This window comes from Monomorium pharaonis, chromosome 6 (assembly GCF_013373865.1).
Source record: "Monomorium pharaonis isolate MP-MQ-018 chromosome 6, ASM1337386v2, whole genome shotgun sequence".
Taxonomy (NCBI): Eukaryota; Metazoa; Arthropoda; class Insecta; order Hymenoptera; family Formicidae; genus Monomorium; species Monomorium pharaonis.
Genome location: NC_050472.1, coordinates 22,444,992 through 22,469,503, shown reverse-complemented (window position 1 = coordinate 22,469,503; position 24,512 = coordinate 22,444,992). Strand labels below are relative to the sequence as shown.

The window sequence follows — 24,512 nt, the reverse complement described above, 5'->3', positions numbered from 1 at the left end:
GTGAAAACCCACAATGGAGAATGTCATACGTATAGCGTTTCACGCAAGCATCTATCCTTGAGGTTTGCACTGATGCATCATTATAACAAACATTCGAATTGTTCCAATAATCATAAATCGTATAGAGTCTCGTGTATATTTTGTTTATACTCGCACAGTAGTCCTGTATTTTCTTTATTTTAGAAACGCTATTGTTTTCTATTTTCTTTATTATGAAACATTATGTTTTACTGCCTGTACCATTCTTATGTCAACGTTCAAGAAACTAAATATTTTTTTATTAGTCGGTCTCATATTACATATACATCATATTATACTGAAACACATTTCTTATCTTTTAAGTAAAACGTTAACTTCATAATGGTCATATAATAGAAAATTTAGAAAATTTATAAAAAATACAAAGTTATAAAAATAAAATTTTATTCAGTTATAATTATCATAACACATTCAATGCTTTTTAAACTTTCTTTTTAAATTATGTAACAAGATAAAATAATATTATTCATATAGCTGTCATATAAATGTCTCACTTTGCACTTGCATTTTGATATTTATATTTTTCTGTTTTAAGAAAATTACATTACGCATTTAAAAAGTATTTCATTACATTTCTCAATTTAAGATATAATCTTGAATTAAAGAACATAATGCAGTCCGTTATAAACGTGCCTGCATAAATTCTCTCTACATATACAGATCTTCATCTCTGGTGTACTCGCGAACGAGTTACTAAATACATCATCCCCCGTTTTTCGTTGTTAAAAGCTCTCTTACAAGACGGTACCTTGAGTGCCTTAAGGCCTTCATAAAGCAATTCGCACGAAAGCATAATCCGCCTTTTATGAAAAGCTATTGACTTCTCGTGTCAGTTTCCAGAAGAGGTCAAACATTACAGCGACCTATATTCGAAATCAATTTTTCGCTTGAAAAAGAATTCGTATGCTAGATTTCGTTTCTTCTCTACTTTCTTATACACGAACATGCCATATGACTTTATAAAATCTAATTCAAATCATTCTTCTATTAATCTGTATAATGAAATAAATACACTAAGAAAAAAACAATTACATATTTAAATCATAATTTATAATCTTTTTCGGTAAATAGAATATTTTATCATACAATTATAATCACATTTCTTTCTCGATGTACAAATAAAGATTTCTACTAAAATTTCATTAAGTATCATCTTGATATTTTCAATATATTTTATTTATAGAGCATATGTGGATACCGATTATTAATGTATTATATGTATTGGTTCTCACCGTCATCAAATATAGCTCCATTTAACCTCCTGGTCATTATAAATTAGATTTCAAATCTGTCGTAATTGAACTTTGCCTTCTGTCGTTAACAAGTTACGTTGAAGGGAGAACATCGTTGATACAAGCGCTCAAGTTTCAGAATTCTGCTTTCCAAAACGGCAATTACGACAGCAGATCGGTATATACGTTCAAACTGTTTGAAATTTTAGGTAAATCCACTAGGACAGCATGCTGCTTACACCAAAGCCGTAACTTAACTAAACATAACTTGTCATTGATTAGAACACGCTGCATTCAAATTGCTGATTTATAGTTTAACACTTCATTAATATGGAGAAAATTATTCGTTGCGCGATAGAAGATGCACGACCATTTGGCACGACTATTTCAAAATAAAATATCAAAGATAAAAGAGATGTAATTTTTTCAACATACCTATATTTATTGAAAAATGTATTTATTAGTTTCATAAAATTATTTGTAGAGAATCAATGTTTTTTTATGTCGAATTGCACGTGCACGAATCAAATTTCATTTTCTTTTTTCAAATCCAAATCAAATTGTGTTAAATTATTCAAATCGTTAAAACATAATTTTTAATTAACACAATTATTGTTATGTTGAATTTAAATATATAGATAATAAAAAGATTTCTATGTAAAAAAATAATAGTAATTAGATGATGTATATATATATATATATATTTAATATAATTATGTTTAAATATAATTATGTTATTTTTAAATATAATTTTGTAAGATAGTCAATACAAGTAATTCAAGTTCAAAAATTTTTAGATTCAAAATTTCAAATAATTTGGATTCAAATCAAATCGAATTTTACCTGATTCAATTCGTATTCAAATAGTTCACATATCTCTAATTTTTTGTTTAATTTTTATAAAATAATACACGCGTTTATATTTTTATATCACATAGAATAATTCCAATGCATTTTGTAATGATTATTTCTGTATGCTATTTTACTTCAAATTATTTGATTGGATATTAATATAGATTCCTAAACATTTGGTTACATGAATCGGAAGCTCTTCGGAATGTTCTTCGGAGAGTTTCAAATTTAACATAATTGGTTGTTGGACACTTGTTTACGGATAGAGAAACTGCATTCGATGCCAGACTACATTATCAAGATACGTCTGTCCGACATTAACATTCCATCTCTATATCTCATTCGTTTCCGCGGTATTGGAGGCACGTAGACGTAATGGATACGCCCGACTACAGGGAGAAGAGAGGGATGGGAAATTGAAACTGCTAAATGGAATTGTTAGTGAAAGTCAGGAATAAATAACGTTTTGAGCTGACACAGAGGAGTTCGCAATGTTCAAAAAGGCTCATTTAACCTGCTGAAATACTCTCTTTTACTCGACAATCCTCATCAGACTATTAAGCCGCACCGTACACAATTTCTCTGTAGTTATACTCTTATCAACACGTACAGATCACATATGCTATGGCTAACCGAAACGTAGTATGTATGTGTACACACACACACACACAAACACACACACACACACACACAATATAGTTATTTATTCCTTGCAACGGCTCTGTTAAACTTAAGCCGCGCTGTCGTCCTGTGATATTACATACTCTCCTTTAGATATTATAAGTCGCTTATTGCTCACTAGCTAAATTTTGTGATAATAATCAACACTATATATTAATTACTTATATGAGAATAGAATGTTGAATATTATGGCCTTAAAAATGGTTTTTTAAATACGTTTATATTGTATTCCTTTTTTTTCATTATATTTTCACACATGCAATAATTTTTACATAAAATTTGATGTAATAAAAACTACAGTCAATTTACGTATTTCGAATGTTATTACATTCTAATTTTGAATGTTTTAGCAAATAAAACATTTTAGCAATGATTTTAAATTTTAATTAAAAAATATAGTTTATTTAATAATATAAATGCTGGCTTTTACATAACAATTATAAAGCATTAAAGTATGTATAATCAGATAGAATAAATTACTGATATTTTCTCCCCCCCTCTCTCCCTCTCTCTTATAATTTTAATATCTGAAGAAATCAGATATGTGAAAAAAGATAACATTATATCATATACGCATGCATTGCTCCATTACATAAATGAATACTGTTTAAGTTGACACAGATTCTACACATCTTTTTGTCTGTGTGCGGCTGATCTAAAAAGTTACGGACCAGATTTATCTGACGTCCACATCTTAACAGCTTTTGATGAATAAAAGCAGACATGATTTTTAAGTGACGTTATCTTACAGGTTACTGATAGTCAAATCAACGTTTTATTAAAAATTATCTCTAACGGATGTATATCACAGGAATTCACCGTTATTCAAAGAGTATAAAACAAACGAAAGAGAAGCAAACGCGCTGTGTTGTGACTACGTGCACTCACTTAAACGTAATCATGTTGGTGGTCATTCCGTTTCTTGCATGTTACATCACTTGGACAATTGCAAACCCAATTAACGCTAGTAAACTACCCGTTTATTTTACAATTTTGTCGTTAAACGTCCACAAAAATCATTTTACATTTATACCATATCGCGATCTCTTCAGGTGTCGACTGTACTATCTCTATACAGTACAAAGTCGGCGATCTTAAGGAGCCTCAACCGTTACTTCTGAAACGTGACGGCAAACGTGCGACCATCTGGTATCCGAATAACGATAATGGGACATTGAAGATATTGGCGGGTGACTCCATTTACCTAGCATGCCCAGGCAAAGATAATTACTTCAAAAACAGAAGTTGGGGCAACGAGGTCGAAGCAGTTTGCGTAGAAGGTAAGGTGTTTGATGTGAATGGCGTTCACCAATATTTCTCGTCCCTAGTTTGCAAATCTCATACCGAGCACCACGCTAAGTATACGGTTTCACCACCTTGCCTCGGCAGACACAGCCACATCGAGGTTGGTTTCAACGTAAGCGGCGTCTTCATCCGCACTATTGAATTATGCCGCGATGAAAAGACGTACACGACGTACTACACAAAGTTCAAGATGACAAAAATGATCGGAAGTTATCAAAGGAAATATCCTAGGTAATATCTTTTAATGTATTTAATAAATTCTCGACCCACGATAGTGTCTTTCAATTAGACCTTCCAACAAAATTTAGTAGTAAATTTTGAAAAAATGTAACAAATAAATATAATTCAATTTAATATCAATATCTATATTTATCAATATATATTAATATTTTGATAATAAAATCATCCATTTATTAGAATTAAAAACGGAAAAAAAAATTTTTAAACATCGTTATATACTGTTATTGATTGCGTGTTTCAGACCGTCCAAGTTTCTTGTAGGAAGATTTTATCCCAAGGTAGATATAGACAATCTGTACAAATTCGAAACCCAGTTAGATACGCTTGCCAGAATCCTGAATTCGACCGAGTTGGCTAAAAAGCGATTGAAGAAGTCGGTGCAGTATCTCTCTCGAGGACATATGGTGGCCAAAGCGGATTTCGTTTACGGTGCCCAGCAGAGATCTACCTTTTGGTACTTGAATACTGCGCCTCAGTGGCAAACCTTTAATGGTGGTAATTGGAATTCCCTGGAGATGAGCGTCAGACATTTCGCCGCCAGCCGCCATTTGGACCTCGACGTATATACAGGGGTACACGGTCAGATGACCATGGAAGACATTCATGGCAAACAGCAACCCATATATCTGCACGCTGAGGCCGCAGTCGTGTCTGCACCCAAGTTCTATTGGAAAGTCATTTACGATCCATTGAGCAAGCAGGGTACGGCGTTCGTGGGCCTCAACGATCCATTCATCAGATTGATCACAGACGACGTATATCTCTGCACAGATATCAGCGAAAAGATCAAGTGGCTGAACTGGAGATCGCGTAATATCACGTCTGGCATCTCTTACGCCTGCAGCGTCGACGATCTGCGAAAGGCGGTGCCTGTTGTGCCGCTGCTCGACGTGATCGGTATTCTAATGTGACACGTGAGCAAATCATTTGTGGTCATCCTGTTCTTGGAGGTTTTGCACGTTAGATTTGCAAGAGAATATTAATAACCGCGATAAAACCATTCTTATCATTTTAAATCGTTATATATCTATATATTCAGAGTTACTCAATTAAGTTTATGTATGCAAATTTATAAATAAAAAAACAATCAGAAACTGCCAATAAAAAAACAGGGACACTGTACGTGTACAGTATGGAATAATATTTAGCACAAGTCTAACCGGCACATCTCTATAAGTCAAAGTGTAACGATACTTCACTGAACATACTAAGCAGATACTTTATCTTCGATACGAGAGAGGTGTCGATAACAGGAAGGCAACATGCATGCGTTCATAATGGTGAATATAAATGTTAGCAACTTATTGAATAATATACCTTCAAAAATGTATTCATATTCGTATCAGTATTAATTAAGCACATCAAATTTTATTTATTCGTTAGTGCAGCAGTTTTTTAAAATAATTTAATAAGCAAAATAGTAATATTTATTTTAAGAAATCCGTCACAGTTTGTACAAGATAAACTGTTGGCCAATTATATATCACAGTAATGTTTTAAAAACAAATAAATTATGTAAAAATAATATAAATTAAAATTGGCGCATAAATAAAAATGGCACATAAAAAACATAGTAAATACGTTAACCAATCACAATCAAAACACTATGCATTAACACTGCGTAAGCAGTAACAAATCAAACATGTTTATTTGCTTACGTCTTACTGCTAAAACCTTTTTTATATGCTACTAGCCTTAATAACACAAGAATAATTTTTCATCGAAATATATCACTAAAAAAAATATTATCATAAAGCAAGCGTTAAAGTAAGAATCGTATCTGGCGACATGTTACGCGATAACAGGTTGAGAAATAGTGTGTAAAACCCTTGGTAAAACCCAGACAAGCTAGCTTTATCTTTAAAACATAAATAAAGTTTACTTTAAAAGGATAAAAATTTTAAGCCATTATCAATAACTATTTTGCACAGAGACTTGTTTCTCGTAGAAAAAATATTGAATGTTTTTACGAACAGAGACGTAAATAGTGTGTATAGTTTGAATAAGAGAAAAAGCTTTTCCCTCATGAATTGTTCTAGATATGAGATTTTCATTAAAGTATTAGATTATTGCAGAAAATATTGAATATACCGTTTATTGTCGAAAATACTTGTAAAAATCGTTCCACATATTTATGTTTCATATTTATATTCTGCATTTATGTATATTGTGTGTATTATTACATTTATTAATAATCACAGCAAATTGTTTTATTCTCTCGTTTTTATCGTCAATTATAATATTGAATAAAAATTATTGCCTTTAATTATTATATCTCAAAGCAAAATTGTGATAATAAAAATGTTAAACCTTAATTTAGAAATTCAATATTTTAAAATAAAAAAAAAAGAAGTACAATGTACTCTTCAAAATATATAAAAAAATATTCAATTTGAGATTCGTCGCTCGACCCATATTTATATCATAACGAGTTTTATTGTATATTAAAGTAGAATATAATATTTCAGTGCTATGCAAACATTTTTTGAATATCAAATATAAAAATATAACACCAAATACCAACAGCTGAATTAGTAAGTACAAAATTTTTCATTAAATTTCTATAAAAATATTTTCGCACTCATCAATGTATTTTTTAAAATGTGTACGATATACATAAGATTGACCTTTACGAGAATTTATAATATCTGTCACTTTCATCACTGTGAAACTTTTTGTTTATGTAATTTAATTTTCATAAAGCATTTGCTTTAACATCGTAGTTCAAATATCAAATTAACGATTAATTGTAATTTATCAATTTGCGGATGGCAGAATAGTACGCAACATAATTCTGCTAACCAAAAAAAGGAATACTATGAAAACTCGAACAGCGTAATTAAGTCCAAGGACAAATTTCACGGGTAAAAGTTTATTCTGCTTTTTAAAAAACGCGAATACACATAGAATCTTCCGTTTGGAAGTTTGCAAGACAAATAAAAAGTAGGGCGTGAATCGTAAAAGCAGAGCACGCTGCCTAGTATTTCGCTTTGTACGTGTCCGCATCGAGATTTAAAACCGTCGAAGTATTCTGGAGATTTCTCGGTGCTTTCGCTCTCCAGCGAAGCGATAGAGCACTGAAGTAAAAGCGTTGGGGGTTCCTGTACGATAAATTCGTTTCCATTTCCACACAGTTCTCGATACAACTGATCCTTATTTATTAACTAGTAATATCCATAAAGAAACAAATATGCACACAGCATTAATAATAATTTTATCTTCATATATCTAGTCATGCGTAATCTTTATTCGTATTTTCAATATCCGTATTTCATGTTTCCTGTCTCTAAATGACAATCAGTGTATTACCACATTTAGATTGGTATACTTAGCTGTGATTATTAATGAATATTTACTGTCTTTTAGTAATTTTCAATTCAGAAGTATAATCACTAAAAGATCATTTATTTCACTGATTGACAAGTATACCATTGAAAATTAGTAATATTTTCACTAACTTGTCACTGATTGTAATTTACAGAGCTGTTTTACGAGTAGTAAAATGTATTACTTGCATGATGCATATAATTTAGAAACTCAATTACGAAGCGTAGCGGCTGTAATATGTAAAATGATAATTAAATTGTTGTGTACAGTCTTTTATAAATTTGTTCGCGGCGAAAAAGTTAAAACATATTAAATATTTATTTAACTCATTGAAAACTCAATTATAAGAGTTGCAAAGCTGAGAACTGTTGGAGGAAATTCAAAATAAAATATAAGTAGAAAACGTTGTTGTTGTTATATTCCTATTACCCCGTAATATTTTAAATACAGAACAAAACTGTTGTAGCAGTCAATTGAAAGGAACGACTTTAAAAGAACCGTTTGTGCAAGCTATAGCTTACAGCTTATTTAAGTTTAATTGACGCAGGAAAGAGCGTCGGCTGTGCGAATTCAATTAACTGTAACGAATGAAGAATGCACCACTTCTCGATAACCCTCACGCTGAATTTAATTGACTAGATCCACATGTAGACATGTATATGTAGTATATGATGATCTCTTCAAACTATCTCCATTGAAATGTTTCTGCGCTAATTGTTACGCGACAAAGCGTCTTTACTTAATTACACAAGTGAAAATAGCAAGACATTCATATGTAGTTGAATTTTAAAATTATTCCAAATTATTATTATTTATAACAAAAATAATTTGTTATCATATTATAAAATGTAATAATGTTCTCTAAATTCCGAATCAGTAAAATGTTATTGATTTACAATGGTATATTTATAATTATGATCATCAATGACGATTTGCTCTTTCAGTAATTCTGGTTAAGAGGGAAGTACTCTCACTGACCGGTTACTGAAAGGTAATGTATATATCACTGATTAATATAGACATAAGAATATAAATATAACACTGACATCAGACTATTCACTGTTAATCAACATAATAAACATTCCGATTTAAAAATACACATATAAAAAAGAAAGGAAAAAAAAACATAAATAAAAAATGCAAGATACTATTTTAATGTTTACGTCATGATAATTGCAAATTATAAATTGAATAGTTTAAACAGGCAGAGAATATACCCGAGTCACAAGTCGATGATCGTCGAATAGCCTACGCCTTTGTGACGGATATTTTAGACGCAGCTGGTGACGTATATTATTTTGGCATGAAGGTTAGCCAATTGAATGATAAATCAAGTATTGGCTTCCGATAGAAACGAAATTGCGTTTCTGTGACAGCAATCTCTGCTTTTCAAGCTATAGTCTTTGAGCAGATTAAATAAACTGGTTTCGGTGAAATCGATCGCTAACGTAGCAGGACGAGAGTCAAGTATTAAAGAGCTTCAAATCTTCGTGTAAATCTTCCATCAATAAAAATATACGTCTTTGTTAATATTATTTATTTTATATTTTATTAATAATCGTTTTTTAAATTCCATTTTTGTTCAACATCGATATATATTGGCTAAAAATTAAAAATAATAAAAAGAATATATATTCGGTTCATTAAATGTTTAAGAAAATTTAATACGAAAGTGAATAAGAATTCCTTTGTAAAATATGGCTATTACTCTCTCTTTTCCGTACTTTTTTTTATATCAAGATATCATCCAGATATAATCTCTCTAATTTCTTTTTAAAACTTTGAACGTAGTCCAGAAACGATAAATAAGTATTATATATCACCTAGAAAAAAACCAAGATTTCTTTAAAACCTTTTTCGAGTTTTAAATAGTCTTTTGATCTTAATTGCTTTATTTTTTGGTTGTCTATTTTTCTTGTTCCACTTTCATGAAAATGCACATTTTAACGTTTCTGTATATTTTTTCGGAGTTAGGTAATAATAATCTCGTCTTTCCCACACAAATTGGGAAAGTCTACCTTGAACACGTAAAGGCTCAGATAAATGATTTATCGACAGACAGACCTGACAGACAAATGGGCTGTTGCCAATATGCCAAGTAAACCATTTATTTTGAAAAAGATATAACACGAACCGTCAAAGCCTTATTGAAACAAGCATCTACGTTGCATCAACTTTGAATGCACTTATTTTATTCTCCAGAATTGAGGAATTCTTTCTATATAAACAACTCCATTTTAAAGGTTTGACATCACGATAAGAAGCACCGTCGTTTACAATTCAATCATTGTTTAACAACTTGATATTAGCACATCATTCTCAAACGTATGCCGATTGAATCATGATGGATTTGAAATTAAGAATAGAGCATACGAATTTATTCGTGATTCGGGAATGAGCGGGAAATGATTAACAGTTTTATTCGTCGTCGTAAGCATGCGTGGCGGGATCGAGTTCGAGATGCTGGATGGAATTCGACCAAGGTGGAAATCGGAAGCGGGCGACGGGAATGTGCACACACGCGACGCCCGTCTCGTCTTCCTCACTCGACTCTCATCTCTTCGGCCTACTCTGCACGCGTCGTCATTCACTCGTCGACTCGTTCCCGTGTCACGCCAATGTATGTACGAGCTTCGCGAGCGCGTATGTGACACGGGTATTATTTTCCCGTACTTGACAGGTTCGCGTACGCGCAGACGCTCGAGCGACGCACGCACACATGCAGACGCACATGCGACCAACACGTTCAAAGTACCTCCGCCCACTGCCGTTCATCCAATCGCACCGCGCTTTCTCTCTCACGCAGTACCCTTCTTACACCCTACTCGCAGATTCTTGCGCTCTCTTTCTCTCTCTCTCTCATACACACACATACACACACCACTCGCTCGCTCGCTCGCTCGCTCTCGCCCTCCCTGGGACTCTCACGTTACTCACTTGCCGATAATCTCGCAGAGCTCGTAAACATCGTCGAAGAGAACCTCGTCGTCCGCCATAGTGACGACGAGGAGGAGGAGGAGGAGGTGGTCGAAGAAGTCGACCGAGCTAGGAACCTGCACGCGTCAGAAGACGCGTTGCGGTTATGTGAATGCGTGATAATTCGGAGCGCGTGTAAGTGCGCGCCTTTTTCTGTCGCTCCGATCGTAGCTGCCCGACCAACGTTGTCGTGTACGTCGACGTCGTTGTTGTCGTCACCGCCGTCGTCGTCGCCGCCGTCGCCGCCGCCGCCACCGTCGTTGTCGCCGTCGCCGTCTCCGTCTCCGTCGTCGTCGTCGTCGTCGTCGACGTCTTTGTCGTCCTCGACGTCGTTGTCGTTGTCGTTGTTGTCGTTGCGCCGTGCGGAGTACACGCGGCGTGAACGTAGCCACGTATCGAGGATTCACGGCCGCATCGCTGTCGCGCCCGTCCCTCTCTCTTGCACGCTCACCACCGGCCCGCGGTCGCACTCTCCTGCCTTTACGCACACGTCACGCACATACGCACGCACGCACGCACACACAGTACACGCGGATAATACCAACACCCGTGTATGTGTGTGTGTGTATATGTGTCGAGACACCACCGACCGCCGTCGCACTGACACTCTCTCGGCAGACACGAGCCTACACACTGTTACCACTACGGGGTGCGATCGTGACTCGTACGTGTGGCGCAGCTCTGGCAAGGGGAGCGATATACAATACAACGGGCGACCACCACCGTCTCGTCGTCGCCTTTCGAGGCGCGCCGAGTCCTCCTCGCTCTCGCTCTCGTCTTCGCCTCGCCGGCAAAGTCACAGCGCGCACGGGAAAACGGACGGCGGCGGTAGGATGTTACGCCAGGCTCGTAGGCAGGGTCCGTCGTGACCTGCCTCAAAAACCGCGGCGGGGAATCCCGGAATCGTCAGGTCCCCCTCGCGCGCCGTTGAGACCGCGGGCGCACGCACGACACGGGCGGAGAGACCGGCCGACGGACGACGGCGGACAATAACGATATGGCACTGCACACGTTACCCCGTCTGTCAAAGGCCGGGGCAGTGGGTTCGCTCGCTCCGAAGCAAGACTGGTTGCATAAAACGCGGCGGGCGGCTGCGCCGACTGCCAGTCGTTCTCCTCCAACGCCCCCTTCCTCCCTCATCCCTCTGCGGCCGTGCCGTGGCATGGAGGGGCGGGCGTGGCGTCCGCCTCTCTTTTGCTCTCTCTCTCTCTCTCTCTTTCTCTCACACAACCTTTTGCGCTTTAACACGTTTTTTACTTCCTTCATCGTTCACTCGAGTATGCGTGACACGCTGCTAGGCCACCGAGAGTACTCTTTGAACCCTTCGCGAGGCATTATCATCTTTTCGCGGGAATACAATCGGTACATTAGTCTTACCGACCGTTCTCTTTGCATCTTCTTATCATATGAGCAACTTTTGTTTTTTCACATTCATAGAAATGATATCTCTCTTTTTTATATAAAATAAAGATTATATAAATATGTCAAACTTAAACTATTTGAATGTATGTAAAAATAACTTTCGCTCTATATATTCACTTCTCTACGAAATATTAGCTACCGATACAAGAGTACCGTAAGAATTTGATAATAAATGTATGATAATGAACAAGACAGTAGCAGTATTACAAATATCTTCATATAAAATTATATTAGCACTACGACCAATTCTAACTTGACTGTACATATGTATGTCGTTTTTGATACATCGCAGTTATTGCATTAAATAATTTTAAATTGGTGGAGAATAGTTAAAATATTGTGTGTTACCATCTTCGTAAAGATGGAAGTCCGTCGAAAATATCTTCGAAATCTTCCCTTCGACCGAGTAATGATAATACCAACATTAAACGATTGTGACACCATCGATGATAAATAGCGTGCTTACCGAGAGCTGCAAATTTCGTTTCACTTTCGAGATATTTCAAATGCTTGTGATTATATCCTCGCAAAACAATTATATTTTCCCTACAAACATAATTTGTGCATTATGTTTATATATTTAAAAAATCTCACGTTTTAAATTTAAAACTATATACAAACATTAAAATTTTAATTAATCTTTCAAAAATCACATTTGTTATAAATATTAAGTTATGCAATTATGATTTGTTTAAAGGAAATTGTTCAAACTAAAAAATATAGCATATACATTAAGATGTAAATAAAATTACAAAACATAAAAAATTAATTTTGTAGTAAGATCAGAAAATTCTCGAACTCTAGTAAAGTTTGCACGATGGAAAGTATTATTTTTATATGGTAATTACTCAAATATAATTAATAGTAAATTTTTGATGATATTTGTATTATATATAATATAAAACGCGCATAAATTTTAACCTTTTTGTTTCAACGATTGGAAAATTAACTAATGATGGAAAAATGCTGTTGACTATATAATACACATGCAAAAAAAAATACCTATAACAATTTCTTTACACTTGCACTAAATAAATAGCAACATACGCTATTTTGTTACATTACATTCCTAATAAACAATTTCATTACAATTAAAAACTATTTTATTTTTTAGATTCGTCATATTAGATCTTTGATTTTTATAATTTTTATGTTTTGTCTTTCTTTTTGTATTCTGCAATTCTTCAAATCTTAAAAATTAACTAAATAAAATGTCCCATTAAAAAAAAATCTAAGCTTGAAAGGGTTAGGAAAACAAATATCAAAAACTTAATATTTTATTACCCTGTATTCTGCCACTGAGTAATATAAGGATTCTTTGCTCGATCTGCTACTAATTGATTATAAAGTGCAAGTATGCTACGTGCTATCTATAAACAGAAAAAATGGATATTGAAACTCGACTAATTACTTATTATGTAACAAATTATTTTTAAATATATTTATATTAAAGAAATATACATCCAATAATTATTTAAACTTATTATATTAATATTTATTAAATATACTAATACTAAAATATTTTAATAACTATTTTAAGTCTTAGTTCATTCTCACCATACCCACCGCTACTCCTAATTCCATAGTAATATTGGTATTAAGTATTGAATAAATAACATAGTCATCAAGTCCCGCTTCTTTTCTAGTTATTCTAAAATGTTTGTTTCTTCTATTATATATAATTTCCCATTTACGATTAAATCTTATCTGATTTTTCAAAATTTTTCTAAAATCACTCATTTAATTTAATAAAAATGTAGTGTATCAATGTTGTATCAATTGTTTTAGTTAATTCAAATTTTACATGACATCATACATATAACTAGGATAATATAATGTTATGCATATTATAAATTTTTTAAAGAGAAGTTAATATAAATAACAAAGATATTTATAAACTATAATTTTATACAATTACCTTCTTAATGCTTTTCTTTCTGAAGTACTAATATTATTAAATTTGTTATAAAAACATCTTTTGTAATTCTTGTGCCAATTTTTCATTGTACAAATTGAACATTTCTTTTTCATATCTATAATTATATTTATAAAATAAGCAATTTGTTTGTTTGATTACATATTAATGCATTTACAAATTGTTTTAATGCATGTATTTTTCATAATTTCGAGATCTAACCTAATCTCAGTAACAAATTGCAGCTCATTGCATTATTCTCTCATATTTTTAGCTAACATCTATGCTAATACATTTTTAATAAATGCGTAATACAATTTTGTTAATATGAGAAAAAGTATTTTTTAACTACATTTATAAATCTTCATTACAAGCATAATTTTTAATTTACTTTAAAAAGATGGAAGACAGGAGAGAAGACAAAATTTTTTAAATCAGTTGCAATCAATTTTATCGCCTATTTCCAAGTTACAGGGCACATGTTCAATCATACCATAATTTAGGAGAAAGATTTACATCTCTTTTTCAGTCATGTTTATTACACTGACATTTTATTATTAAAAAAAAATAGAAAATGAAAATTACAGTTGCCTTCAGATGGTATTGCCAATTTACCTTTCCTAGCTAACTTAATTTTGACGTATTCGAGAAAACATTGCACATTGAAATATTTTTTATAGAGAGAATACTTTTTTCAAAGTATAGAAAACATTCTTTCAATTTTTTCAAAAAATTATTTGCGATCTGTGCACAACTCTCAAGCAAGTAATTAAAAATTTAAATCACTCATTTAAAATTAGTTAATACTTAATTTTTTCTAATTATTATCCAATTCTGCACCCGGAAATTATTTAAAGGATTTATTATAAATATCAATTATGTATATACATTCGCATATATAGACATAAAAACACTCCAAAATGAAGTCTCAGCTAAATCACGTTTATGATTATATTCAGGCTTTTGGAGAAGTGATATATAGATCTCAAGTTAAAATAAAAATAGTTTCAGACTTACTGATAAGCAACAGCGGAGTTGGCGTATATATTAATCTGTAACATATAAATATGTACAAATTAAAAATAATGTAAACAATTAACATTTATAAAATAATTATTATTTGCATTAAACCTTTTCTTTATCTATTAAACAGATATTTAAATTAAAAATTAATTTGTTTTTACAGAAATCCCCTGTTGGATATAAACTCTCATAAAATTTAACAGACACATACAAACATAATTTTTTAAATCAATAAGAAAATATTTACCCATGATTGTTCTGCTGGCACTTGATGCTCCCGAACCTCCTCCTTCTCCTCTTTCTCTCAAATTTCTTATCGTTGCTCCATCAAAGCATTCCTTAGATAAATAAGATTTGTCGCATTAATTAACTTGTACACGAATAACTGGATTGCGAGATTACGTGCACGGAGTAAAAGTAGAGGAGTACGATCTTCCATGTAAGTAGCAAAAGTGGTCCCGTTTTTAGATCCCTAATTGGGAGGGAATCCGCTGAAAGAAAGATTCATATCTATGGTCGCCATTTGTAAAGAGAGAGGGGGAAAGAGAGAGAGAAAGAGAGAGGTAACATCATCTTTCTGAACATGCAACTTACAGATGCGATTTATTTTCCCTCTCTCTTTCTCTCTTTCTCTTTACAAAGAGAGACCATGGATAAGAATCCATTTCTTTCAGCAGATTCCCTTCTAATTAGAGATCTAAAAACGGGACCACTTTTGTTTCGCCCTCTTCTTCTTTTACTCCGTGATCACGTGATGACGAGTACCTTGTACATTCCTGACGACGATTATGTCCGACATTTTTATTTTGAAAACGGAAGAATGTGTAATTCCGCGAAACTATTGGTTCGACACCGTTTCTTCACGATGCTCGCACAAGATTCACTCGCGAAAACGTTATCGATGAGGAAATTATCCGAGAATCCCGACATTGCGCGGATAATGCACGAACATAATCGCGTAAAACGCGAAATACGCGGGAAAATTTAGCTTGTCGCCAGGTGAGGCACAAGCACACGAATACACGATATCGCGCTTTACGAATGCATACGATCCATTACCACGAACGACACTGTGACTCGCGTATCGAGATGTTCATTTGCTACTACATTCGGCACTACAACGTCACATCCACGGCAGAACTCGAGCTCGAAATTTATACTGCGATGCCTGCGATCCAAAAGCCCGAGCACACTCACGTACACACATCACGCTCCGTCTGTCCGTTCCGTTGGTCCGTTGCGCGCTCTGCCGTAGGCTACGTGACCTACGTTCGGTCGAATAGATCACAGCCGAGCACTGTCTACTTATCCACTCTATCGAATGTAGGTCACGTAGGTCACGCGGTGGCTCACCGAATATTCAGAGCACGATGTGTATAATGTACTTACGTGTGTCGAACTAATCGTAGCACAGCTCGAAATACTAAAGTTTCAGTATTGGCATAACAGATCATCCGACCGGCGCTAGAACGCGAGGTAACATGGCGTACGTGACCGCTGGCAGGCAGACTCGGCGGTACTCGGCGCTAGTCGGCGCCACTCGGCGTTGTTAGGCGGTTGACTCGCCGCGCCTGCGCCGCTGCCGCCATGTTGCTCCGTTGCTCCGCGTTCCAGTCACGTACGCCACTCTAGTGGTGCTAGCGCCGCCGGTCAGACATATCAGACGCTCTGTCGACTCCGTGCGTGTCTCGCGTATTCAGAATTGAATTGTGCGGTGTTATGCAGGTACGGTGTCGTGTTGAGAGTGCCGTCGTGCCATCCATGTCAGATCGTACGTAGCAGAGGTCGTATTTACGTGTAAAGCGCGGCATCGTGCTTTCGGTTTCGAGTAAAGTGTTCGCGTGCGCATTCGACCAAAGTGTTTGCTCGAAAAGGATACGTTCGGTAGAATGTCGCGAGTGCCATAAGAAATATAAAATTCTCGAAATAAATTTATCTCCGTTTGTTGTATCTCGGCGCGTAATTTTCATTTATGTTTCTTTATTACCAATAAATTAGTAAATGAATATATAAATGAATTGTTATGATTTATCTCCATTTTTATAAGTATAAATTGGTATTAAAGGATGTAATAATTGAAAAACTATCTCCAATTCGCAAGGATATATTAAGATTAACTAGAGAACTCGCGTATTTAGACGAGATTTTGAAAAAGGTGCTAAAAAAAGCTCCTAGCAAACTGTTGGACAAAAATTGAAAAGTTTTACATAACAATAATATGCAGAATGTGAAAAACATAATATTGCAGAAATTATGTAGAACAATCATTATTAATAAATTATTCGTAAAAAAATATATTAATTTTTTATCTACAATTATACATATATTGATATACTTAACTCGGTTTCTTATCTCATGTCAATGACTAATTTGCCTCTTAAATGACCTTGCTTTAAGCTGTCACATGCCTGTGGCAAATCTTGGAAAGCATACATCTGCTGAACAACAGGCATGATCTGCAAATGACAGAATACAAGATATAAAATCTTTAATAGAATAAACGCGCGTCAGAAATTCTCAGAACACACTTCTCCGTTTTCCACGAGCTTCTGGAGAACATTAATCCCTGTCTGAGAAGGCATAAAAAAATTCCCATTTAACACAGCTTTTGTTTTCCACATTTGGAATATTAAATTTTAGAAGATCCCCAAGGTTTCTCGCCATACCCATAATCAACCCATTATGATCGACATTTTTTTAAAAGAGGCGAGTTTAATGCTATATAAGTATCGTGCGGATATCCCTTCATTCTGACATGCTCTGGTCCTTGATTTGCACAATCTAAGATCATGTCATACCTGCATGAAAATAAGACAGTTGTATATATATTGCATTTATTTCAATACAATGTATTTTAATTTACAAAGTTACTTACGGTCCTTCTGAAATAATTTCTGCGTCGGCACTATCTTGCTTGTAAACAATGACAACATCAGCACCTAAATTCTGCAGCATCTCGACAGCGTCACTACTGCAAGTGCTAATTACCTTAAATTTAATACTAATTATTTGTATGCTTTATGTGTCACAGATCTTAATGTAATATATGCAATAAAATATTTACATACATGTTCCAAGCTTTCAACAATTGTATAGCCAAGGTACTAACACCTCCCAAGCCTGCCATAACTAAAACACGTTTATCAGTTTTGTAACTATTGCTGTTTCATAACATAGTCCACCTGTTATCCATAGTGCGGACCATGTGGTCCAGTATACAGAATACTTGCAGCCTTGATGTAAGACAATTTGCAGGGACGTGGATTAACCTTGTGAGAAAAACAAGTATTGCTTAATATGATTGTAAGTTATTTGGCTTGCTAAATATTTAATATATACATAAATGAAACGTGTCTTACTAAGTTACTGTCAACGACAACGTAATTCGCGTGACAGCCTTGCTGTTTGATTGGAATCACTCCCCAAACTTTCTCGCCAAGCTTGAGTCTGTCCCCAGCTAATCCTCTTGATACAACTACTCCAGCGAAGTCTCTACCTAGTGTCAATGGCAAATCCATTTCTTCCAATGTTCCAAAAGCCAAATTCTTAGTTTTCCGTATGGTATTTAAAAGAGTATTGCCGTAACCATCTGTAACAAAATATATACTTTTTAATCATAATTCTTAAACTATACAGAATTATATGAGTCTTTTACTATAAAGTAGCAATTAAAAATTAATAAAAATCTTATTAAAATACTATATTGTAGCACATAGAGTACCCAGTCATCGCGACGTCAATAGGATTCACATTAGCGGCTTCAATTTTACCAAGCATCTGCAGGATTCTTGATCACTGGCATTCTAACGTTGGAGAGTTTGAAGCCTTCCAGACCGTTATATGAATATATCTGCCAAGCTTGCATCTTGTTATCTAGATTTTCGTTTAAATCGGCCAACAACTTTGATAGGGAACGAAAATGTATCGTTCGAAAAGTGCATCTCAATCTCAAAATCACCTTTTGTAGCATCTCTCTTGGGAATATGCCGCTGAACTAATTTTCTTTTGCAAGTCTCTACCGAGTGAATATTTATATGCCTTTAAAATGCTCTTGAGATTTTTTTTGTTAGAGAAAAGGACATGCTTGCTTTATTGCGACCAGATACCCTTAAAATTGCTTAAAATGTTACAGAAATCGGAGGTTATAGGAATACGTAAACACCGCAGTTTTTCTAGGTTAGAATTCGTGCTCACTTTTGAACTCCCCAGACAACAAATTTACATCCATAGTACGTCCTTGAGACATCGCGCTAGTTATCCCGCGATTATAACGAGATTGTCTCATGGGATGCCCATAGGATAAAAAATGTCTACTGTCTTTACCGCAGTAGGACGATCTTGCTGACGTCCTAAAGACGTCCCTACGATAGCCCAAGATCTCCATAAGACATCAAGAGGATATTGAAATTTACATCCATAGTACATCCTTGGGACATCACGCTAGTTATCCCGCGATTGTAACGAGATCGTCTCATGGGATGCCCATACGATAAAAAATGTCCACTGCCTTTACCGCAGTAGGACGATCTTGCTGACGTTTTTAGGACGTCAACAAGATCGGCCTACTGCGATAAAAAAAAGCGGACATTTATGATCCTATAGGCATCCCATGAGACGATCTCGTGACAATCGCGGGATAACTAGCATGATGTCCCAAGGATGTACTATAGATGTAAATTTCAATGTCCTCTCGATGTCTTATGGAGATCTTGCTTAATTCTGCATCCGGAAAAAACGGTCACCCATCCAAGTGCGAACCATCGCCGACGTTGCTTGACTTTGAAGATCGTACGCATCTAACGCTTCGTGATGATCCATGAATACTTCATGTTTATCATTACATATTATTTTTTATAAATCATTTTAATAGATGTTGTAAGAAGGATGAAACATGTATAGTTAACTTACAATTTTTTTTTTATAAATAAATATAAAGTTTTACAGTTTTTTATTAATTTTACGTATGCGAAATAAGATGTGAAATATGATGAAAACTTATAAAAAGATCTGTGTTTGCTCTGTTTGGGTAAAATAAAATAAAAAAAATAAGAACTAGATGTCATTTTTTATAATTTTTAATATTGTTAATATATTGTTTCAATAAGTGTAATATTGTCGTAATTGTCACATTTTTATGTTCCTGAGAGCTCCTATGGACGTCCTCTGGAGAGTACGCTTTGCTCGTCTATTTGCTGTTACAACGGGATATTTTTAAACCGTCCCGCATTGAGCTTGAGTAGGACGAGATCTTACTGAGAACTCCTACGGATGTCCTCTGGAGAGTACGCTTTGCTCTATTCCCTGTTACAATGGGATATCTTTTAATCGTCCCGCATTGAGCTTGAGTAGGACGAGATTTTACTGAGAGCTCCTACGGATGTCCTCTGGAGAGTACGCTTTGCTCGTCTATTCCCTGTTACAACGGGATATCTTTAAACCATCCCGCATTGAGTAGGACGAGATCTTATTAAGAGCTCCTATGGATGTGCTCTGGAGAGTACGCTTTGCTCATCTTTCGCTGTTACAACGGGATATCTTTAAACCGTCCCGCATTGATTTTGCGTAGGACGAGATTTTACTGAGAGCTCTTATGGATGTCCTCTGGAGAGTACGCTTTGCTCGTCTATTCGCTGTTACAACGGGATATCTTTAAACCGTCCCGCATTGATCTTGCGTAGGACGAGATTTTACTGAGAGCTCTTATGGATGTCCTCTGGAGAGTACGCTTTGCTCGTTTATTCGTTGTTACAACGGGATATCTTTAAACCATTCCGCATTGATCTTGAGCAGAACGAGATCTTATTGAGAGCTCTTATGGATGTCCTCTGGAGAGTACGCTTTGCTCGTCTATTCGTTGTTACAACGGGATATCTTTAAACCATTCCGCATTGATCTTGAATAGGACGAGATTTTACTGAGAGCTCTTATGGATGTCCTCTGGAGAGTACGCTTTGCTCGTCTATTCGTTGTTACAACGGGATATCTTTAAACCGTCCCGCATTGATCTTGAGCAGAACGAGATCTTATTGAGAGCTCTTATGGATGTCCTCTGGAGAGTACGCTTTGCTCGTCTATTTGCTGTTACAACGGGATATCTTTAAACCGTCCCGCATTGATCTTGAATAGGACGAGATCTCATTGAGAGCTCTTATGGATATCCTCTGGAGAGTACGCTTTGCTCGTCTATTCGTTGTTACAACGGGATATCTTTAAACCGTCCCGCATTGATCTTGAGCAGAACGAGATCTTATTGAGAGCTCTTATGGATGTCCTCTGGAGAGTACGCTTTGCTCGTCTATTTGCTGTTACAACGGGATATCTTTAAACCGTCCCGCATTGATCTTGAGCAGGACGAGAGCTCTTACTGAGAGCTCCTATGGACAACCATAAGACGTTTTATCTTGCCAGGACAAAAATGGGATAAAATCGAGATGATCCCGGGATCAATTTTGCTGTGTGGGTCTTGACTGCGATGCAAATTCTTATGCATTTTCAGAATTGCATAGATGATAAAAATATAGAATTGTACAGATTAGAAAAAATCATTATGACGATGGAAGGGAAAATTGCGTGTCATTGTTTATATCGTCAGAGAAAATCCCAAGACCGATTGTTGGTCTCTCTTGTCAGCCCTTTGAGAGACCGGCAGTATATACATCCATTTCTGAAATTAATAATACTACGTAGCATAAAACGTCGATGATTCGAGTCTGTGCAAGAAACGGCTTCTCACTATCATATAATTTCATTTACGATTACAGAGCGAACAACGAGGCCACTCAATTAATCAGCAAGCGAAACCAGTATCAACGTTGCATTAAAAAGCGCTATCTTAGCTTGAAAAAACTTATTGTAAATTCATTAATTGTCTTTGTGACAAAATAAATTGGAAAACTTACGGAAGATATGAAAAAAATTGAAAGGCTCGTTGGCCATTTCAGCAACTCAAGGACTTATGGGCAGTCATAATAAATTTAAAAAAATCAAAAATTTTTTTAAAGTTTAATCTAAAAGTATAACATATTAGAAATATTCCTTGAAAGTTTCAAGTCGATCCGATTAATATTCACGAAAATATAAACCTTTATGTGATATGAAAAGCTTGTCCATGAACAGAAGATTTTATTTTCAATGACTACATTTCATTTTCACGAGTAAAAAATAACGGATTTTTTAAGCGAAAATCGTATAACTTTGACTTTAAATTGTCGTTATTTCATGAAAATTCCATGTTTGTTTAAATCCTTTGTTCAACGACAACAGAAAGTATAAGGTACTGACAAAATCCGTTTGGTTTTTTGATTTTATATCAATGAAAAAATTATTACGTATTTTACAGAAATTACTCTTTTATACGCAAAAGTTTTTAAATAAATAAGTTTATTCAGGTAAAAAAAATTTACAAAAATTCCTTTTTTTTACTCTCCTGACTGCTCATAAGCCCTTTATATATTTACATATATATATTAACTGCGAAACGTTGCTGAAATACGTATTATTTTCGAGATCAGAGCACAAATTGGGCGTTAATAACGCATTTTATAGGCTATCTGATTCTGTGTTGACCTGTAATCTGTGTGTTTGCATTCGGCATATTGTTTTAATTTTTGGAGTATTCATCGCTTGCCTGAAAGTAAAGTTTTTTTTCGATGTCATACGATTAAGATATCTCGAGTTTTTTTATGTTTTGACGATGTCGCAGCTAAAATTTTCTCGGAAACCGCGTCGAAATCTTAAATTGTTTACAACTCGTCTTCGACGAGTGTTTTCATCGTGTCAACGGAGACAGCGATAGATTTACGACAAAGATTTCTAGGAAATCGCATTCGGTTCGGCAGCGTTTAATTTCGAGTGTCGACGCTTATCCGAATTGTTTTCCGTAAAGAGAAGTTTTGCCTTGGCAATGGTGCTGGAACACGTCGCGAGGCACTTTTTTATTTTTCTGGAAATGCTGATATTCAAACTGACCAATCAGCTACTCTCCCCAATTTGTCCCCCCCTCCACTGTAGCGAATGACTCATCAGTTCCATCGCGAATACGTGGGAGTGAGGTTGCGTTACGTTTACGCTCCGCGATCGCGCGTTTTTTTCGACCGTTGGAAGTGAATATCGCGAACAACCGGTGGTCGCCTTAGTAATTTACTAATTAGTAGTGTTTGTTAGTCCGCGCAAAGTATGAAAAACAGAGCAACGTCGCGTAAAATGCGTAGAAAATATTCCGTAGTGCGATGTGCATCACGGCGCCACACGTCGTGTCTCGGCTCGCAGTGTCCGTTGATTATTCAAAAGTGGTTTCTTGCCCTCTTGGTATTTTTGATATGTTAATTGAGATTTGGAAAACCAGGGAGAACTGAAAAAACACGGCTTTCGAGGTTTGCTCGCGTTTACGTTACGGTTATGGTCAGTCTCTTTTTCTCGGAAAGTGCGTCTATACTAAGGTGACCTTCGCGAGCCGTTTGCCCTTCCTATTACTTCCGAGATTTCGCTAGATACCTCAGTCCCGTTGGAACAATGTCTGAAATCATATTACTTATTTCGTGATCGTTGCATTAATCTGTTCATCTATTGAATATCGCGAATACAACGGTGATTAAGTTGGTGTGTTTCTCAGTCCGCGCGAGGTATGGAAAAAAAGCGACGTTGTGTGTGAAGTACGTGGAAAATGTTCATTAGTGTGAAGTGAATCGTATGCAGTCCGCACGTCGCGTTTCAGTTTTTGTCCGTTGCTCGTCCGAAGATGGTTCGTTCGTTCGTTCTTCTTCGTTCCGTCGGTATATCAATCGAGATCTCAAAAACAATGCTGGAGCCGGACTTGTGTCTTATCGCTAGTTTTTATTCTCTCGAGAAATACATTCGCATCGAGGTGGCCAGCGTGTCGTTTCCCCTTCGCGTTGCTCTCAAACTTTCGACGTGTGCACCTCGATCGCTCCCGTGGAGACTGCGAAAACGGAATATTTATCGGAGTACCGAGTGATTTCGTGCCTTTTTCGCCTTCATTTTATAAGTGGAATATCGGAAGTGAATCGAATTGAACGTCGAACGACCGCGCGTTTTCCGGTGTGCGCGATCGTCTTGGCGACGACGGAAGGAGACAAATCCGGAAGCAGAGAGCGATGAAAGGAGATAAATCCGGAAGCAGAGAGCGACGTTATCGGCTGGTGAAGTGAGTTTGTTCTGCCTGTTTATTTATTGTTTATTTTGGAGTATATGGGACTCTTGAGCTAATAGTTACTTTGCAATTATAAAATAGTAAAAATGTGACTTTATTTATTTATTTTTTAAAGCCTCTGTATATAATGTAGATATCGAGCTACATAGTTCATAAATCCCAAACACTCTCTTTTTCTAAATTATTAATAATATTGTTTAAATTAATACTTTAAATTGATTTTCTAATAATTCTACTACTACACTTTTACGTATGTCGATACCCCCATCGGTAATAATGAAATCACATGATCATTAACCGATCGTGCAGATAAAAATCTTTTTGACATTAA

The 24,512-nt window shown here is 35.5% G+C and overlaps 3 protein-coding genes and 1 pseudogene across 14 annotated transcripts in view; 1 reads left to right on the top strand and 3 right to left on the bottom strand.

Moving 5' to 3' along the window:
* Window positions 1-11,731, bottom strand: part of LOC105833113 (peripheral plasma membrane protein CASK) — a 189,865-nt gene extending 178,134 nt beyond the window's left edge. For all 10 annotated transcript variants that reach the window (XM_012674565.3, XM_036288607.1, XM_028190825.2 and 7 more), the window contains exon 1: window positions 10,614-11,731. In XM_012674565.3, the coding sequence (XP_012530019.1) occupies window positions 10,614-10,672 (59 nt within the window). In that variant the 5' untranslated portion in view covers window positions 10,673-11,731. The remainder of the gene's footprint in view (window positions 1-10,613) is intronic.
* On the top strand, window positions 1,981-5,894 carry LOC105833116. The gene is made up of 3 exons (XM_028190827.2): window positions 1,981-3,771; window positions 3,857-4,340; window positions 4,591-5,894. Exons 1-3 carry the CDS (start codon window positions 3,603-3,605, stop codon window positions 5,258-5,260), a joined length of 1,323 nt encoding a protein of 440 aa, XP_028046628.1. The 5' UTR covers window positions 1,981-3,602; the 3' UTR covers window positions 5,261-5,894.
* A 554-nt stretch (window positions 11,732-12,285) lies between the features above and the next one.
* Window positions 12,286-14,090, bottom strand: LOC118646212. Of its 3 annotated transcripts, none has more exons than XM_036288613.1 (4): window positions 13,993-14,090; window positions 13,632-13,725; window positions 13,359-13,444; window positions 12,286-12,620 (listed from the first exon to the last, which is right to left on the bottom strand). In XM_036288613.1, exons 1-4 carry the CDS (start codon window positions 14,076-14,078, stop codon window positions 12,419-12,421), a joined length of 468 nt encoding a protein of 155 aa, XP_036144506.1. In that variant the 5' UTR covers window positions 14,079-14,090; the 3' UTR covers window positions 12,286-12,418. The 3 variants fall into 3 exon arrangements, with proteins under 3 accessions (XP_036144506.1, XP_036144505.1, XP_036144504.1); XM_036288612.1 differs by having other exon boundaries at window positions 13,641-13,800; window positions 13,993-14,064; XM_036288611.1 differs by having other exon boundaries at window positions 13,632-13,800; window positions 13,993-14,063.
* Window positions 14,091-17,290: 3,200 nt separating this feature from the next.
* On the bottom strand, window positions 17,291-22,369 carry LOC118645985 (annotated as a pseudogene).
* Between the last annotated feature and the right edge of the window lie 2,143 nt (window positions 22,370-24,512).

Coding starts and splice junctions, on each gene's coding strand:
- LOC105833116 (XM_028190827.2), top strand. CDS start 3,603: ATGTATATCACAGGAATTCACCGTTATTCAAAGAGTATAAAACAAACG. Junction 3,772..3,856: donor TGCAAACCCAATTAACGCTA/GTAAACTACCCG, acceptor CGATCTCTTCAG/GTGTCGACTGTACTATCTCT. Junction 4,341..4,590: donor TATCAAAGGAAATATCCTAG/GTAATATCTTTT, acceptor TGCGTGTTTCAG/ACCGTCCAAGTTTCTTGTAG.
- LOC118646212 (XM_036288613.1), bottom strand. CDS start 14,078: ATGAAAAATTGGCACAAGAATTACAAAAGATGTTTTTATAACAAATTT. Junction 13,726..13,992: donor GAAAGAAAAGCATTAAGAAG/GTAATTGTATAA, acceptor CAAACATTTTAG/AATAACTAGAAAAGAAGCGG. Junction 13,445..13,631: donor TAGGAGTAGCGGTGGGTATG/GTGAGAATGAAC, acceptor TTCTGTTTATAG/ATAGCACGTAGCATACTTGC.